The sequence below is a fragment of the Lepidochelys olivacea genome (assembly GCF_965140295.1).
Source record: "Lepidochelys olivacea isolate rLepOli2 genome assembly, chromosome: 2".
NCBI classification, from domain to species: Eukaryota; Metazoa; Chordata; order Testudines; family Cheloniidae; genus Lepidochelys; species Lepidochelys olivacea.
In genome coordinates, this window is record NC_140412.1 from 226,494,956 (window position 1) to 226,514,508 (window position 19,553).

Consider the following 19,553-nt stretch of genomic DNA (forward strand, 5'->3'; position numbering starts at 1 on the left):
GTGGGGACACACACAATCGACAGTATTAAAATCGCTTTCTAAAAATCGATTTCTATAAATTCAACTTAATTTCATAGTGTACACATACCCTAAGGTGCCACAAGTACTCCTCATTTTTTTTTTTGTGAATTGTAGTGAGCATGGAGTTTGTGGTGCATAAAAACCATTTTTAGGGCAGGAAGTAAAACTGGCTTTCATTATGGCCTTAGAATTTAGATTAGGTATTATCAAATGGCTTCCCAATAATTTTTGAATACAAAAATGCGAAATAGGGCCAGTTTACGCAACCATCCAAGAGGTATTTGACCACAAAGATGGATTTTAAGTGTGCAAAGAAACCACAAGCATTTCAGATTACTAGAACACTATGATACCAAGAATTCATATATAATACTTTAGTTCAACTGCCTTTAAGGCAATGGATCAAAATGATCTTATGTGCTATGTCCAAATAGGAAACAAAACAATACAACTTCACAATGAACGAAACATAATGAATTACAGGCTCTCTGAGAACAGAGTTGGAAAAAAAAACCTCTTAGCTTTATTCAGCCCTCAAACATGTAGTTTTCATGATAACTTCCATGACTAAGCTAATTAATTTTCTTGCATAAATTACTATGGTCTTAATTGTCCTGGGGAGCGGAGGGGGGAAAAACAGTGGGAGAAAAAAAGCCCACTGGAAACTTTATAAGGTGAACCATGTTGCATTTTCCCCCTTCTTTCCTGAAGGGAAGATTTTTGTAATCTTGGCCCGAGGAAGGACTTCAAAATGGGGCTCTAGAAACAGAAAACCAGTAGTGTCATGGAAAATAGGCAGCAAAGCTTCACCACATGCCTTTATGCCACTGGCCCTTTCCACCTCCTTCTGAACCCATCTGCACAAGACCCCCACCCATGGGGAGCAGAAGCCCTGATGTGGAGTTAGTGCCACCTGGATAACCATTAACTCCCACCTAAATTTCTGATCAGATATCAACTAGGTTAGGAGGGTTATGTGCCACTTATAGTGGTCATTCCTCTGTCTTTACCCTCTCCCACCTGCAATATGCTCAATTCTAATTGTCATGGAGCCTCAACCTGGTGGTTTGTGAGAGGGACTCTGAGGAGTATGCAGCTGAAACAATGACTCCTCCTAGCTCTGCCAGAATCTTTAGCTCTCTCCCACTCGTGTAAGCAGAGGGGACCCTACAAATCTATGTGCTTAAGTTCTTCTGTCAATAAAAAGGTAAACAAGTCAAGTTCTGTGGACACTATGGACCTATTCACGTACCTGCTGTAGTCAATGGCAAATCTCTTATTGACTTCAATGGGCAGAAGGATCGAGCTGTGTATGGGGATGGAGACGGGAGTGGAATTACAGAGACAATAAATGGGACTTGTCCTGACATGTTATTAGTAAAACAAAAAGTGGTATCAAATAAACCAGGCTGCAGGACTGTCAAATAACCTGCAATTATGAGACTATGACATCATGCTGTGGAGGTAGCTTATAATTAGCAAGAACTGAGGTTTTGGTCATTTTGAAACATTGTGACAGTGAATGAATAAGTTAGAGGAGTGACAGAAAGTGGCAAGAGAAGGAGAACAGAAGTAGGCTCAGTTGAAGTTATTTTTATTTTTTAGCTGTCAGTCTTTGGAAAGGGCTAATGTTACATGATGATGATCGATAATCTTTAAAACCTTCCAGTTACAAAGTTTGAAAAGTGGCATTTGAGACCTTTCCTTATTTAATACATCCGTTAAAGAAGCACATTCTTGCGATAACAGTTATACTGTCTGAACTTTCATCAGAGTAGTTGGTTTTCAAGAGGGGGCTGCATGCAGGCCATATCTATTCAGAGATATTAAAAGGTATTAGCCATGTTTAAAATATAAGAGAAAGAAGCACAAAATGTTAACATCTACAAGAGACAAAACCAGATATCGCTGCTCTCCGTGTAAGGCCTGGACCATTCTCCCCAGTGTTCACAAACAAGGCCTGATCCAAAGCTCAGTGAAGACAATGGGAAGATTCCCATTGACTTCAATGGGCTTGCATCAAGCCATCACAGCAGGCTGTCCATGTGCAGATCTCAGCTGCCTCCACAGCACTGGTCCCTCCCTCCAGACCCCACAGAAAGTTTATTGGATCCAGGGTACATGCTCATGGGAGGGTAGGGGCTGGACAGGTTGATGTGGAAGAAGTTTGCTGTACTGGGGGTGCAGGAATGCACCTCATCCCTCTCCCACATAGATTCTCCAGACAAGACAGTGCAACATGAGGCTCTATTACCTTTTCCACAGACCATCTCTTGGGCGGGGGAGGAGCCCAAGACGACTTGGGCCTTGCAGTGCCTCAGGAGACAACAAGAGACCAGAGCTGGTGCAGATGCACAAAGGATTTGCCAGGTTTATAGCTTAGCCTGGCAGTCCTTTCTATGGGGATAGGAGGACTTTCTCTGGATGAGATGACATGGAGGGATCCGTATCAGAGCTCCCTCCTGTGTGTTTTACTGCAGGAGGGGATGATCTGGCCTCGAATGCGTACGCAGAGAGCTGTGTAGAAGCTTTCATTCTACAGAACACACACAGGTCCAAATCCTAGCCTCACTTTATCAACAGCATGAGAATTCACATGGAGTTGAGCAGCTGAGATGGACATTGCACTGAAAGGGACAAAGATTAGAGTATGGCTGGATTAATGTTCAGATCTATAGCAGAATGTCTTGTCTCGATTCATATTGCAGCATTAGCAGAGTTGACTTACACACACACACAGCATAAGCTTTATCTTCCTTGATAATATAGCTGATACTCATGTGATGCCTATCAAAAAGCGTACCTGTGAGGTATTACTTAATCATTCGGATTCTCCTTTGTGTATTCAACATGAATCGATACCATATTCAGTCTTAATAGGCAATCAAATCTAAAAATACCTGTAAGTGACACGCAAGATGCCTCATGTCTGAAACCAGTCTATTTTCCCCACGATCCAGAGGATACTGTAACCTCGGATTAATTTTTGGTTAATTAGGCGGATGAGTGGAACGGGGCAATACATACAACAGAGTCATATAGCTAGTAAAATAAACATGACCATATGTCATACTTGCTTAGTTTTTTTTTTTAATAAAACATCAACATAATGTTAAAAAATTCTATTTGATCATATGAATTGCCATTAAGCACAGAAGCAATGACAAATGTCTCTGTGCGACCTCTGTTAGCATGTCCAAAGCTGATCAAGTGCAATCTCTTTTACCACTGTAGGTTTGTTATTCTTTTTTCTCTCCCACCATGATAATAACCATGAGATAAAATGTAACATTTCATTTCTAACAGTATCCTGGAGATGTATTGTGCTTTTTTAGGTCAAAGCTTTGTAGGCGCTCTCATCTCAATAGTCAGCAGAAGAAACTTCAGGAACAAAGTGTTGACTTGACATGGACTTGCATCCCAAAGAACAAAGGATTTTATCTGACTAAAAATATTAGCCAGAGTTAGCATGATTTCCACTATCATAATAAGTTTTATTTCAGTAAAAGCTGGCCCTGTCTTAATTTCCCAGAACCTATTAGACAGGCTTCTCTAAAAAGCAGGGTTTAAAGATACTCTTATCAAAACCACATTCTTAGAGGCTTGGAGCCTGATCCTGCATTCCTAACACACAGAAAAAGTCCCACTGAAGTCAAATTTCACACAAATATTCAACAATGGAATGAAAATTTCACTGGAATGAAAATCTCATTCAGATTCTAAAGATATACAGAAATTTACACTTGCCTGTAGCAGAACTGTAGTGAAAACAGCTCAGAAAGTGTTAACTAGCCAAGTTCTATATTTGATTTTTTTCTCTCATCAGTACATCTCCCCACTACGTGCTAAAGTCATTTGTAATGAGGGACAGTGTGCATAATTAACTGAGCTTGATGATACTCCTTTCTGATCAGTTAATATAACGTAGCAACTTAGTAGCTGATGTTCAATAGGTGAAAGATTCTTTTCATTTCCTTTTCCAGAACTATTGAGATTAAAAACTCTCCCTTCTACCTTTCATCTCACTGATGCACTCGCATGCTGAAATAGTTCAAGAGTGACTTGTATTATAATACATCATCAATTCGAAGAACACTATTTCTGAGGACGTATTTTTTTCTTTTCATCTTGACTATATTTCTTTATTTTAGCTGAAGCATAAATGTATCAAAATATATATGTTCAGTGAATGTTTTTGTGTATATTTCTCTAATCTCACAACATATTATAGAAACTTCATGAAACTCGCATGTTTCTTAATACAGTAATGAAGGTTTTGCATTTAATGTTCATGTTTGTGCATGGGATTAAATCATTACTGTCTAAGTGGCAAAGCTAACAGAAAGTAGAGTGAAATCCTGATGACATAGTTAATGTCCGATCACTAGAAAGTCTCATTTAAAAATCAATTTTCAATGCTATCTGTAAAAGACTACCTTAATTTGGCATGACATTATTCTGTCTGTTGTACACCTGCTTGTTCTCTGAATGAGGAATGAAAAACAGCAACTTTAATCATATTAAACTACATATCTTCCTATTTGGCATATCTATTAAAATATTTTCATATTTACACCAACAGCATCACTAGTTTCAGTGAATATGACAGATATTTCACAAGTAATATACTAGTTTTAATTTGTTCCAAAACCTGATCTGGGAAAATAAGAAGAGCAACCACGACATGTAGATATTTTAATGTAAAAACATCTCTTCAGCCAAACTATGGTGACTAAACAGAATAAGTAAGAGAAGATATATTCTCATCTAGATGCATGAGGCAAACCCATCATCTCCAGACACTTTACCATGGTTTAGTCATCTAAACTCCTGTTTGGCTAGATGATAAAGTACCACGGGAAGTTTCTATAAAAGTGCCAAAATTCTGGACTTTCTGATTGCTGCTGCTCGTCAATCATCCGGACAGAAGGAAACCCCTCAATTCTGGATTGGTAGAGTCAGAGTAAAGATGGTTTCTTTTTTCTCTCTCACCTGCTGATCATTTTTTCCAGAGTAAATAAATAACACAAAGGGATAAAAACATACTATTAGGACACTGCCTAGCTGTTATGTTTTAGTAAAGAATACATATTTTAACTCAGTACTATTAACCAATGGCAGTTTCTGTTTAGTAACAGCCACTGGGTAATACTGTATTATTGGCATATTTTCAGAAGTCATATTTCAAAGATAATAAGCCACATTTGGTTAAACATAGAAGAGGTTAACTAACTACTCCTATGTTCTTAATGTTTCCCTATGTTTTGTGCTCCAGATTATTCTAAAGGAGAAATCAGTTCAGTTATTCCTTTTGCAAATATAAATATTTATAAGTCAAACACCCTAAGGCTTTGACTCGGGTTGTTAATTTCCAGATTGGTCATTAGCTCCTGAAATTATCCATTTGTCAAGAACAGATATTATTTTAAAAACTATAACCATTAGTTAAGGGATAATGTTCATGATGGAGGACTATGGGAGGCAATAAATGAATTCTGCAAGTGACAATTAAGCGACAGCATGAAGATGAGATTTTTTTTAATAAGAGCACACACCATTTATTGTACGCATATTTCAACATTCTCAGCATTATTCTGTACTTCCTTTTTTGGAGGCCAGTAGTATAAACTTACTTTTAATAGAGTCATAATTTTATGATTTGGGATTTGTACTTGTACAGATTCCACTGCACGGTCCCCTCCACTCAAATTTTAGCTCATTAGATTCTATGCAATCTTTCAGTTATATTTCTCACCAACTATCTCTATAATCTAATCTGTTCTACACACACAAGTATTACAGTATCCCACAGAGTTTTGTCATTCCTCCATGTTTCACGAATACCTATTACTTCAAAGCCCTCCCTCACATTCCAGTTCACTTATTTTTGTTTTTTGGGGGTTTTTTTGTTTGTTTTTTTTTTAAATAAAACCAGATGCAGTTTTCTTGCTGCAACCTGAATCCTGCAATCTTTTGCAGAGTTTAGGTTGCTGGCCTGGGAAACAGGAGACCTTGATTCAATTCTCCACATTGCCACAGACTCAGTTGCCCTCTCCCCATGCTTCAGTCCCCCCAGGAATGTTGTGAAAATAAAATAAATTTGTGGTGCTCATATAATATGGTGATGACAGATAGGAATGTAAACTGGGCTAGTTTCAGATACTAGATGCAGTATCTGGGGGAAGACTGATTCTCCCTGCACCTAAAACTCTGCACTGGGGCACTGATGCTCTGCATTTGTCCAAAATGCTGGAGAGACAAGGGCACTGATGCTCTGCATTTGTCCAAAATGCTGGAGAGACAAGCTGCACAGGAGAAGGAGGAAGTCAGAGCAGTAGTATTAGATGGTGGAGGGAGTGAGCTGCTCCTTCCATCCCTTTTCAAACGAGGTCCTATCAGCCTGCCTGTTTTGTCATGCTGAATATTTTTTGGATGGGAAGCAGTTTGATTTTATGTTACCCTCTGGCAACTCCTGGGTAACTCACTTTAGGGTTGTATCCCACCAGTTAAGACACCATGTTAGAAGAAAATGTTTACTTAACCTATATTACAACAATCTTTGTCCAGTCTAAGTTGCCTTATGAACACAAACACACAAGAGCCAAAAATTACCTGTAATGTTAAAAACAAATCTCAGTAGTTTTTCTGTAGCCTCAGCCTACTTCAACACAATATCAACTCAAATAATCTAAGGACAATTACCTTCCATATTATTTTCCGCTTTAGACATGGATGCAAAAGTAATCCAGGCATAATTACTATGATCTCAAATTCCATCTGTTCTATCCGCTCTAGGACAGGGGTGGGCAAACATTTTGGCCCGAGGACCACATCTGGGTATGGAAATTGTATGGCGGGCCATGAATGCTCATGAAATTAGGGTTGGGGTGCAGGAGGGAGTGAGGGCTCTGGCTGAGGGTGTGGGCTCTGAGGTGTGGCAGGGGATGAAGGGTTGGGGATGCTGCAGGGTGCTCCGGGCTGGGACCGAGGGGTTCAGAGAGCGGGAGGGGGGATCAGGGCTGGGGTAGGGGTTGGGGCACAGGAGGGGGTCAGCGGTGCAGGCTCCAGGCGGTGCTTACCTCAAGCAGCTCCCAGAAGCAGTGGCATGTCCCCCTTCCAGATCCTACACGGAGGTGTGGCCAGGCAGCTCTGCGCACTGCCCATCCTCAGGCGCCACCTGTGCAGCTCCCATTGGCCATGGTTCCCAGCCAATGGGAACGGCAGGGGCAGTGCTGGGGCAGGGGCAGCGCTTGGGGCAGGAGCAGCATGCGGAGCCCCCAGCTGCCTCTATGCATAGGAGCTGGAGGGGGGACATGCTGCTCCTTCCAGGAGCTGTGTGGAACATGGCAAGCCCCCGACCCCGCTCCCTGGCTGGAGTGGGGCAAGCCCCGGACCCCACTCCCCGGCGGGAGCTCAAGGGCCAGATTTAAACATCTGGAGGGCCGGATGTGGCCCCCAGGCCGTAGTTCGCCTACCCCTGCTCTAGGATTTATGGGAAATGGGCTCAACCACAAAATAATCAACATATCAAGACAGGAAGGTCATTTTACTTACAGACCAAATGAAGCTATATTTGGAAATGTGATGCTCTGGAGTAAAAACAAGTATATTTAGGTACTGATTGAGAGTAGAAAAGCTAAGAGACCAATTTTAAAGGTGCCATACATTTCCATTAGAGTTGGGTGTAATAGAGAAAGAAAAAAATTCTTCAAAATGAACTAGGTTATAGGGTTTCTAATTGTTGGTAATTGGACCACCGAGACCCAGATCCCTTCTCTGCCTCTTCCCTCAAGGCCCCACCATCGTCACATGCTCCTCTTCTCCCGTCACTCAGTGAATCGTCTCAAGGAGCCTACCTGCAGGTAGGAGGCGGCCCTGGCTGAGCAGGGGCTGGCACAAGTTAATGACCTGGCGACTCTCCCCACCTCATGGTAACCGGACTTTTGGTTCGGATGCCATTAGGATTGCCATGTCCCATTTTCGACTGGACTTTCTGATCGAAAACCAGACACCTGGCAACCCTAAATGGCACCTGGACAAAAAAGCTGAAAACTGAACTGTCCAGATAAAACACGGACGGGTGGCAACCCTACTAGGTTATGAACTTGCAAAATTGGAACACTTTTACAGGTGGCTGCTGCTAGCACTCAGGAGACCTGAGGACAAAAGAATGTCCAAAAAACTAGATGGAATGACCAGGAGATGGCCAGAGAGCAAAAGGGAAGGAAAGTAGATAAGCAGGGAGGCAGCTGCAAAAGTCATATGGGGAGTGGCTGCTGTGGCCATCTGAGTTTACGCTACTGGAAGCAATCATATATAGTTAGAACTGGGGACTAGGAAGTGCAAACAACTTCCACAGGCAGCAACAACTGGGGAAAAGAGATCTGAGCACAAGTCCAAGGAAGCTGGGCCAGCTGCAGCTGAGAGAAAACAAGGAGAAAGTCTGACAGGGGATAGAAAGTCAGAATTGCTCCAAGAGAGGCCTAGGACAGACACAATTCTCAAGATACTGCAAGAAGCCCTTAATGCGAGATGTTCTTAAAAAGCAAAAACTGGGGGTGCCGGATCAGTTACTGAGGAGTTCGAACTTCTGCTTTAGAGATTTCATCAGCAGGGGGAACAAGTCTCCACCACAGTGACGGGAAAGGGTGGGCCACAGGGAAGGGAAAGGGTGGGGCTGTAGAAAAAGCTTCAGCAAACAGGTGAATGAGTACAACTTGACTTTCACCACACACAGAAGAATGCAGAAAGTGAAGATGTTGATCACATTTGGACTGAGACAGGAGGGAGATGACATGAATGGACGCCACCTGGAATACCAGTGGAGGTGGTTGAAACATGTTTTGCAATAGAAAATGCCTGTTTGATTGAACTGAAATTTTCATCAAAAAAGTATATGTTTATTAAAAAAACAAACTGTATTTTTTGTTTTTGACAATAACCCACATTTTTAGAGGACAAACATTTGATGAAAGAAAAAAAAAGTTGTCAACATTTCTCACAGGGAAAAATAATCACAATCACCTCTAATTACCAGGCAACATCCACACATCAAAAGCAAAGCCAAGCCCACACATGTGAGGCCAAGGGTTTAAAACTTATCTCTCGCCAGTGGACTTGAAAGAGCGTCTTTGTTACCAGGTTGAAGAAACCCTGAGCTTGCCCATTCCTATTAAACTGCTCCCTAGAGTCTCAGTTAATAATTACCTTTCCTCCCACCAGCCATACATCTAGTTAAGAGTTTGTATCTCATATACTTATATTTTCTTTATTGACAGCTTTGGTAGAGGCTTATTTGTTACCAAATGTGAACATGAGTATTTACTGAAAACCCACCAGGTGAAGAGTCTATAGGGCCTAGTGTTTGGTGTATCTGGGGTTCAACATTTGGCTCCTAGCTCATCAGGCCACTACAAGGCATCTAAACGCATTTGGTACGTTGACACTCACATTTACACTAATCAGGGAAATGGGGTGTGTCACTAGAATATGAAATAATATATCCATCCCAAACTAAAATCCAACATCCAAGCAACCCTGCATCTCAAAGGGTCTAAAATGCATGTGTCAATTTTGAGATTTGGGCCCAGGAGAGAAAAAGAGAGAGAGAGGGAGAAAAAAATTTTGAAATATTTACACACACACACACACACACACACACACACAAGCACGCACGCACACGCCTCAATCTAATAGTTTGGGAAGCAATCCTTTTTGTCTTTGTTTAAATATGATGTCCAAAGATTTTTACAATGTAGATTATTTTGAGATCTTCCTCTTTATGCTTACATACAAGGAGTAAGCAAAACATTACCACTATTTTAAATGTGTTTAAATGACAGTAAATAGTATTAATGGAACCACGAGGAAAGGCAATATGACAAACGCAATACCCAAGACGACACTAGTACATGTGTTGATTTTATTCCACTTGCAATTTTGTTCCTAAGATAAAACCCTAGGCAACTGCATTGTCTTCAGCTGGCAAATAAGGAATAAAGATGATTCATAATTAGGCTGGGATGTCCCATGGACACCAAAACTTTAATTAAGGATGCCTTTGTTTCCACATACTCAATGCAGTGACTAATACCAGAAGTCATTCCATTTAGTATAAATGTTGTTTCACAGGAAATATATTGTATAGTATTCTGCAGAAAAAAATATGTATATTTACATATTTATAGTGATTTATTGCTAATTACACTGGAATGTAGGCTATGGGTACACACTTCAAGAACAAAGCTGAAAGTTGAATGTCTTCAGCCACCTTGGGAAAGCATCTATAGTTTACTATCAGAGTGTAGCCCAGACAATCTAGCATGGCTTAGTGCTGCTAGAGCTTTGTTGCTTAATTTGAAATTATATTTTAAAAACTGATCTGGAGAAGGATTTATGCAGTATTTCCTTCTACCATGGAAAGTACTTGACAGTAGAAGGAAGGAATATAAACACCTACTTCAGACAATTCTGACTAGATTTCTTGTAAAATCATTTGTTAACCTTTTTCCTCTTTCAGGTGTCTGTTTTGCTTGCACAACCTCCTCTCTTACTTTCAATGAGCACAGTTTTTCTGTCCATTTTCATCTCCCTCTTGCTAGAAAAACTAAACTGGGAATATTAAATACACAAAAAAATTAGTTTTATGGGTTTTTTTCCAATGGAAAAGAGAATTTAAAATGTGTCCTGTGAGAGGCTGCTGGAATCAGGAGGTCAGCTAGGAGAGAAAGGTGGCCAGTTTTAAACTGCCCCTCCTCCCCACCGGCTTTTCGTTTTCCTCCTGCTCTCCTTTCCTCTAACACATTTCCTGAACTTGAGTTCTTACATCAAGACCTTGAACTAAAGAGTCTAAATGCAGCTCCTAGTTTAACTCCCTACTCAAGGACACATTTCAAAGCCGCCCAGCTGCTTCTTCAGCATTGCTGAATGCTTTGACTAGGCTGGCAGGGTATCAGGAGTTAGGGCCTGCAGTTAGACTACTTACCTGCTAGCTTACCTGCAGGCAGTCTTAGGAGCACAGCTGGGCCACAACTGAGTTCTCCTGATTGGCCAAATTGCTCAACTGGCTGAGGGGGATCAACACAGACCTGTCTTAAGACCAGCAGCAGGATGCTGGCTATTCAAAGCATTTGCCCACGGCTGCAATAACCCCTGCGCCTGCTTGTTCCCAGGCATGCCCCTGCCTTGCCTCACTCCAGGTAATCCAGTTCTGACCTGCGGCTCCGATTCCTGACCTCTGACCTTAGTTCTGACCCTTGGCTCCAGCATCTGGACCCCGGGGAGCTATTCCAGGCTACCAACCCCTCCTCCAACCACGAGGCACGACCATCCATGCCCTGATCCCTGACACAGGGTAACCAGCAGTTTCCCTTTGAAGTTCTTCTGCAAGAGAAGCACTAGCATTAGGGCTTAAAGGGATGATACTGCTTTCTCTCCCAGCCCAGCCAAAGTATGCAGCAAAACTGGAGAAACAGCTGAGCAGCCTTGAAACATGTCTACAAGTTGGAAGCTCAACTAGGAGATATATGAATGGGCTAATTCTGATGCTGCCTCAGCTATTGTATAGGGTCTCTTTGTAATACAACTGGAGTAGGGGAATTGGAGCAGACATGCAAAGCACAGAAAGGCTATGCACACCCTGTGCACTGGCATGAAGAGAGACGGATGGGGCTTTGTGAATTCTCATGTCCTCCTCACACACACGAGTTATAAATGCAATGACTTCCATCCTTAGACCTCTGATTGCACAGTGCAACCCCTCTGCAGCCTTGGGATATTAAACACCCACACCCACACGTCTATGTATGCATGTGTGGACATGCCTGTTTCTTTCTCTCTTCCCCCTGCACATCTCCCTTTTGCCCAGCTCAACTACTTAGGCATGACACTGGGCTCAGATTTTCTTCAGTTTCTTCACAAGAACCCAAGATAAGGAATTTAAGAGAGGAAGGCTAGAGAGGTAGACATAAGGGAGTTTGGGCTGCATACTAAGAAAGAGAGTATATCTATAAATGTGCTTTCAGCTACATTTTTCAGCTACTAGATGTGTCTGTTTTAGAGATCTAGGCAGTGTGTAATCCCCCTGGGAAACAAGTGAGGCAAAGCTGGGTCTCAAGCATGGCGGTTTGTTTGCTCTGTTATTTCCCTTAATAAATAAAAAGAAAGACTGATTCTAAAATTCCATACATCATTTCCATATATCAAAGACATTGACTGCCTTTGCTGCTGAAGCCTGTAATATTTTGACCAGTAGGAAAATGGGTTTAAAAAACATTGTAGGGGAAAGATACTGAAACATTTCCCCTTATTTCTTTTATTTAACCCATTTACCATTGTGGGCATAAGAATATATACAGGAAAGATACATTGCAGAAAAAAAATGGAGAGACTATTCTTTGAAATCAAATAAACCAAATATTTCCTCTGTCCTTCATATGAGACATTAATGGCCTAATCCAACGCCCATTGATGTCAAGGGGAGTCTCTCTCATGACTTCAAAGGACTTTGGAAGTCTTTTCAGCTTATGTCAGATGGTTGTCCAGCTGAAAGTTAAAGAATCCGTAACACACTGCGAAGTAAGCAGGAGTATTTAATTCATTGTTTAATAAAGACTTTGAGATATCTCAAGAACACACTCACAGAATTAGTATTGAGAGAGTAGCAGGGAGAGAGAATCTGCAGTGAATGAAGTTACTGCAGCCCCACTACTTGTAAGAGATGCATTAAATGGTAACTATTGTTCTAGGAGGGAATGCTTTGTCTTATTTTCTAGCTGAAGTATGTTTTTCTAACAGATTGCAGGACTGGGGGGGAGGGGGGAAATGCCAAATTTTACTCAACATTTACTACCAATGTGTTTCATATTATTTTATGAGTCGTCAAAATTGCCTGAAATTTCAAGGGTCCAAAATATTCTCACAGAGTAATTTCTGAAATCCACTTCTAGCTCAAAATGTCAAGATTCCAAAATGCCACACATTTGAAATTTGCCAAAGAACTGCAACAACCAATGCTTTGTCAATTCTGGAGAGAAAACAGAAAGGAGAGAGATACAGACATACACAATGGCAGGCGGTGACAAAAGAATGTATGACCTTTGGTTCCACCTCCAGAAGTGGTATCGGCATCCGTACTAAATCATACACCCCATTATCTGCCAATCCCATTAGAGAGGATAATGTAAGCCAGGTTCCACACAGGGAAAGTAAATACAAAAGCATTTTTCAAAGCAATATTAACCACCTTAACAAAAATTACATACAGACCTGGTGATGTGGGAACCTCAAACATTTCAGAATCTGGATACTTACCCAAAGTACCTAAAACTATGGATGGTGGCAGCCCTATGCTACACACAAACCCTCCCACATTTACTGAGAGCAGTGGTTCTCAAAGTGTGAAGCACACCCCACTAGGGGGGCACAGAGGAACATTCAGGGGGGGCATATGGTGAGGCTGGGGCTTCCAACCCCACTACAGCCCCAGGCCAGCTCCACCTCCAACCCCATTTAGCCCCCAGTCCAGGTCCAGCTCCACCCTCACTCCCTGTCCACCCCCAGACCAGCTCCACCTCTAGCCCCAGCTCCTCCCCCATTCCCACTTCTGCCCCCCAGCTCTGCCTTCAACCCAAGCTCCACTGCTGAGGAAGTCTCAGCTGTGCAGTAATGTGTGGGGGAGGGAGGGGGTGTTGTGGACAGATTCTGTTACTGTTAAGGGGGGTGTGACAGGAAAAGTTTGAGCCTCACACCCCAGTTCTTTGGAGGACCACTCTCCTCTCTGGTGTCTTCATAAGGCCACCAGGCAGGATCACTATACCCCTAAAACCCTTAACGGTCTTTGGGATGCGAAGTAGGCCCTCCTCCCCCACCCCTCACTTATGCAGCAAGTGTGATAGAGCCAGCAGCACCAACAAAAAATGGTACCTGGTAGTTGGCTGGTAGTAGCTTGTCTAAATTAAACATAAATCCTTAACATGGTTGCTATATACGTTTTCTCTGTACACATAGGCAACTTATTTGGATCACAACTATGTATCACAACAATGTTTAAAACATGCGTATTGTTGTAGCATGCACAGAGCACAGTTTCAATGACAATCACTTTATATTTGTTGTATAAAAATACCAGAAGCACAATAAAGGAAGATTTCATCCTTTAAAAAGCTATTATGATACACACATACATTTATCTACAATTATGTACTGTTGATGGTAATTTTAGTGGAAGCAAGGGACAATTAATCAAATTACCATTATACTACTATACAGGTGATCACATTTAAATAATCAGATTCTTTCCTTTTTTAAAAAAATCTTATTTTACTTCTTTAAAAACACCTTTTGAATTTTCCATGGGAAAATCTTTACTTTTTTTCATGACCTCTTCTATTTCCCTCCTCCTTCTATTTCTCCCCACCCCCCATTTTAAAAAGCCAAATACTAGAGTAAAATTCTCAGCATAGCAAGTGGGGATTTAAACATTTCCACAGCAGCAAAACAATGAGAACAGTGTCAAAGCACAAAACAAGTTCAACAAATATTACCTGAGTGGTCTGTACAAATAAGACATACTTTGCATGTCTGATTGGCTTCTGTTTTATGCTAAAATAATTTGGCTGACTTCCTAGAAGGTGAATGAATTGAAATGTCAGAAGATCACTCTTTCCCCCACTCCCCCCCTTCATTAAGCCCAAATAATACAAATATCCATCTTTGGATGCATACTGTGTGATACTTAATATCTGACTTTCTACAAACAAACAAAATAAAATCAAGTTAGGTCTTAAAACTACTTGATAAAAATGAGAGAGTTGAAAGTTTTTATACTGAATTTATCTTTAAAAAGCACTATGGACAAAATATTCAGCTGCTATAAATCAACCTAGCATTGATTAGTCGATGAATCTGTACTGATTTATACTAGCTGAAGCTTTGTCCCTGACAATTCAAAATATTTCATTCAAGGGGTTTTTTTTGTTGGGGGGTGGAGGAGCGGCACTATTTTCTTATCTTCAAAGTAAGCAAAGTGTGTTCTGTCACATTAAAACAATATTTATATGTTAATTTTGGCTTACCATCTATTTACACTGTTCCCATTGTTCTGCTGTGGGAGTGTTTAAATTACAATTGTATTTTCATTTAAAAAGAGGAAAAAATGCAACATCAATAGAGGAAAATTTGTGGCCAAGTTAATTTTATCTACCAAGGAGAAAAGCTTCAATGAAATATTTCACCGTACCTTCAACACAAGTTTACTGTTACTATATTCTGCTTGAAAGTGTCCTTTTAACTCTTACCTTCACATTGTCTGGATGAAGTCCTCCAGGATGTTTGTCCATGTACTGACATAAATCAGTGTGCTGAAAAAGGCAAAGTGGAAAAACTGTATTACTATCCCCATGACTACATTAATATTCTTCCACTTCAAAGTCACTGTTTTCGCTGGACAGAGCAAATGGAAGTAGGACATGTATTTTCTCAGTTATACCATGATGGCTTTACCTCCAGGCTCCATTCTTATTAAGCACCTCTATACTTGACTCATAAGATTATTGATAAGAACTAAATTGTATCTAGTTTCCTTCTCATTTCTCTTGTACATGGTTAATTTATTAATTTACATCTCCTTCTAGCATACACAATAGGTCATCTCTTAATCTATAAGACTCCATAATACCATCAATGCCCTATAGGTAACATCCAGGGATGGGGGAAATCATATAACAAAAACATCACAAATCCTGCTCACACTATTGACATAGAATATCTTTGGAATCAATGTTTCATGTGAGTAAAACAAGCAGGATTTTGGCCCAGGATTATTTATAGAAATAATTCTTAAAATAGCTGTAGAACAGATTGCTGAATATTGTTCAGTACAAAAAAAAAAAAGATATGATGAAACATGGCAACATGCACGTGTGTACATATGCGTGGTCGATTATTAGAGATGTCAGAAGCAGATTCATAGTGAAGATGTGTTAAGGTTTGCACTTATAGCAGGATTAAAATCAGTTTCTCACTTTAATGATTTAACAGTCTCTGAATTTACCACAATAACTCTCCAGATGACAACTGAACTCTCCATATAAATTCTTAGTAAACATTTATTAACTTTTGCAGAGGAAACATTTGAAAACACTCTCTTTTGAAATCCCCCTCCCCTCCGTTTTTTCCCTTCACATTTCTTTTGGCTCTGACCAGTATACCACCTTTATCAGATAAGGTGGTATTTTGATTCTCTGCTCCATACCCACAATGTAACTTCTGAAATTACGGTCAGGACTGAAAGAAAAAGTATCAATTGGCATAACCGCTAACGCACTGGAGCTGATCTTTCCATTCAGGAACTTGGACAGCATCTTGGGGGGGGGGGGGAGAGAGGAGGAAATCAACTAGCATTTCTGCACAAGACAGTTGTCAATATATGCACTGCATGCAGGGACAGGCCAGTTGTGTGTAAGCAGTGAACCAGGTGAGAGTCTTGGAGAGAAGTTTTCTTCCCCAAGCCAGAATGGTTTCTTGGGTCTCATTTTGTTACCCATACAACCCCAGGAACCTTTCTTTTATGTTCATTCAGAAGTCTACTATATACCTAGCCACTAACATTTCCTCCTGATAGGATTCAAATTAATATCAGGAATAGCCACTCCATGCTTCGTTGCCTTCTTGCCTCCACATCTAAGCTATCCTTTATTCTCACAACCCTTCTCCAGTGTGCCAATATTAGAAAATTAATGTGGGACTCAATCAATTTGCTGAAAGTATTTTAAAATTAGTAAAAATTTAAATATATAATTTAAAACATTATTTCTTCGATGCATACATTCAGTCGGCTGGACATTAGCATGTTTCTTTAAGAAACTCTGCTGTGGCCTAAAGACAGCAAATATTCTGTATGTAGTGGAAATTTCTAGGTACTATAATGTGTGTGTATATCACAGGGAAAAGGAAGAGGAACCTATTCAAATGGGCATGAAGACGTAAGCAGAGGAAGCAATTTCCTCCCAAACACACGCTACGAAGAGTAATGTTTATTGGATCAATTTACAGTTAACATATCACTGAAGTAGTCTAACAAAGAAAATAAAAGGTTAGTTCATGCATTTACTTCCCCTATCAGTCGGGCTGCCAATTTTGGTTGGACTTATTCCTGGAGGTTTCACCACATGACTTAGTCTTTAATTAAAAATTAATGTTTAATTCCTGGAGACTCCACGACAATCCTGCAGGGTTGGCAACCCAACCCGTCAGTGTTAGTGTGAGTTAGTTAAATTGTATTTTGTACAGAGGTTTATACTTTAAATGTGATCCTTTTACTTTCATTTTTTCCAGCTCTAAAATCCACTTCAGTATTGGCTCCCCAATCTTTCCCTCCAAATCTTCTGGGACCATAGCAAGAACTACCCAATCACTCTTAACAATTCATTACTACATTGAACACTCAAGGTTCTGTTTCATTGATTTATTATTAAGTTTCCTTGATGTTGATATAAAGTCACCTTTGTCACCTTTTAGGTGTTGAGTGATTGATACTGCTTGAGCACTAAATCTAGCACAAACATATAATGCCTTTTGGCAAAACATCTGAAACATCATTACTGCAATGATGTAAACGTTTCTTTTCCAGTTGGCGTGGAATAAGTTTCTTCCTCTCAATCTCTCTCTGATTATAGCAGTAGAACAGCAACCTCCATGGAATAAAATGTTCTCATTTAACTTCCATGTGAATTTTTGAATAAAGACAATTTCCATTATTTTTGATAGAAGTCTTAGTCAAATTTTTTGACAAAAACTTCACTGAAATTTGCTTTTTAAAAACATACGATGAGAGACAAGCATTGCCCTCTACCATGTATATCAACGACATACATGCATTTGACACACCTGCCCACATCACTGTGGATACTCATACACAACAGGGCTGCAGTTCAGGCAACCTGGATTTCCCCTGCAGTTCAGCCTTCTAGCACCTAAGGATAGCAAAGCAGTGAACTCCTGGGCTCGATCCTGCAGGAGGACCTCCATGAATTTGTGAAGGGAGTCCCAGAGGCTAAAATTTCACCTGCCTAACACAGCCTGGTGGTTAGACAAGTGAAATTTCACGCTTGCTGTTGAATAAATCTTTCTACCAAATAAATCTAGTCTCTTGGCATCTTCATTTTTCAGTGTGCCAATGACTTGGCCCCGCTCAGCACCAGCCAGTCCCTTTCATTAACAGTGGACACGACCAGTGACGCTGCTAGAGGGTGTGTATGCAGGTATATATGACCTTTTTGAAGGAACATAATACTTCTTTTCTGCCTTCTTGGAAGTTGGCAGAATAGAAGAGGGGGTCTCCCACAGCGATTTGGCAATCTTAAGGACCCCTGGTTGGACAGCAGAATGACCCTGGTTGGGGTGGAGGAGGATATAAATGTTAAAGAGGTTGTCAGACTCCTCTACAACCGCCTCAATTTTTAAGTTCAGGTTGGTAGCCACCCTATTAAGAAGGGCCTGGTGCTCCTTGAAGTTGTCAGGGGGACTGCCCATTTGGGAATCTGCCACCACTTTGTCCGGAGACGACAATGATGAGTGCACCGCCGGAGGAGGGGTGCGTTCCCCTTCCTTCTCCTGGGACGTCTCCTTACTTGCTGGAGTCTGATGTGCTGCCCTCACCTCGGATTCGGTACCAAGTTCCGACTCTGGTGCTGGCATGGTTTGTCTGAGGCGGCCAGGGAGGACTGGTGAGAATACAGAACCAGCATTATGGGCACACCCCACAGTTCCAGTACGGCCACTGAAAGGAGAAGGGAATTGCTCGCTTGCTTGATTCTAGTAGTAAAGGGCAATGGAACTGAATATTGGCACCATTTTCCCCAGGCAGTGGTGATTTTAGCTGATACCTCACTCCTGAGGATATCAGAGGCAGAGAGAGCACAGCTGCTGCTGCTGGTGTTCTGAGGCCACCTGGGCCCCTATGCTGCTAGCCTGTGTACTGCACTGGTGCCTGCTGAAGTAATTGCTGAGAAAGTATCAGCAGAAGAAATGAGGCAGCCCTCCCCAGAAACCTTCAGCAGAGGATTGCAGAGTACCTCCATGAGGACTGCAGAGTACCTCCATTATCGGTGCACATAAACAAACTGCTCCGCGTCACCCCTAAGTCTAGAGGGGAATGAAAAGCTGATAGCAACTCTACCTCTGTCAGGACTGGCTGGACTGCAGAAGAGTCAAAAATAGGTCCTGGCTTGCTGCACAGCTGGATCCCCCAGTTACCAGTTCCCCATACTCCTCCTCATCATCATCCATCTCCTCACTGTTTGCGGCAAGGGCCTGTGACTTGGGCTTCTCAGAAGTAACCACAGTGTTCTTGAGCAGGGAGGTGGGAGTCCTCCACCAAGCATGGCTTGCAGCTCTTTGTAAAAGCAGCAGGTCTGCGGCTCAGCACTGGATCTATTGTTGGCCTTCCGGTATGCCTGCCGCAGCTCTTTGGCTTTCATGCAGCACTGCTGCTGGTCTCTGTTGCAGCCTTTCCACACTCCCCGAGCAACCTG

At 41.4% G+C, this 19,553-nt stretch overlaps 1 protein-coding gene across 3 annotated transcripts in view; it reads right to left on the bottom strand.

Moving 5' to 3' along the window:
* CDK14 (cyclin dependent kinase 14) overlaps positions 1 to 19,553 on the bottom strand; it is a 505,344-nt gene that overhangs the window by 241,778 nt on the left and 244,013 nt on the right. For all 3 annotated transcript variants that reach the window (XM_084618492.1, XM_084618493.1, XM_084618494.1), the window contains one exon: positions 15,318 to 15,380. In XM_084618492.1, the coding sequence (XP_084474618.1) occupies positions 15,318 to 15,380 (63 nt within the window). The remainder of the gene's footprint in view (positions 1 to 15,317; positions 15,381 to 19,553) is intronic.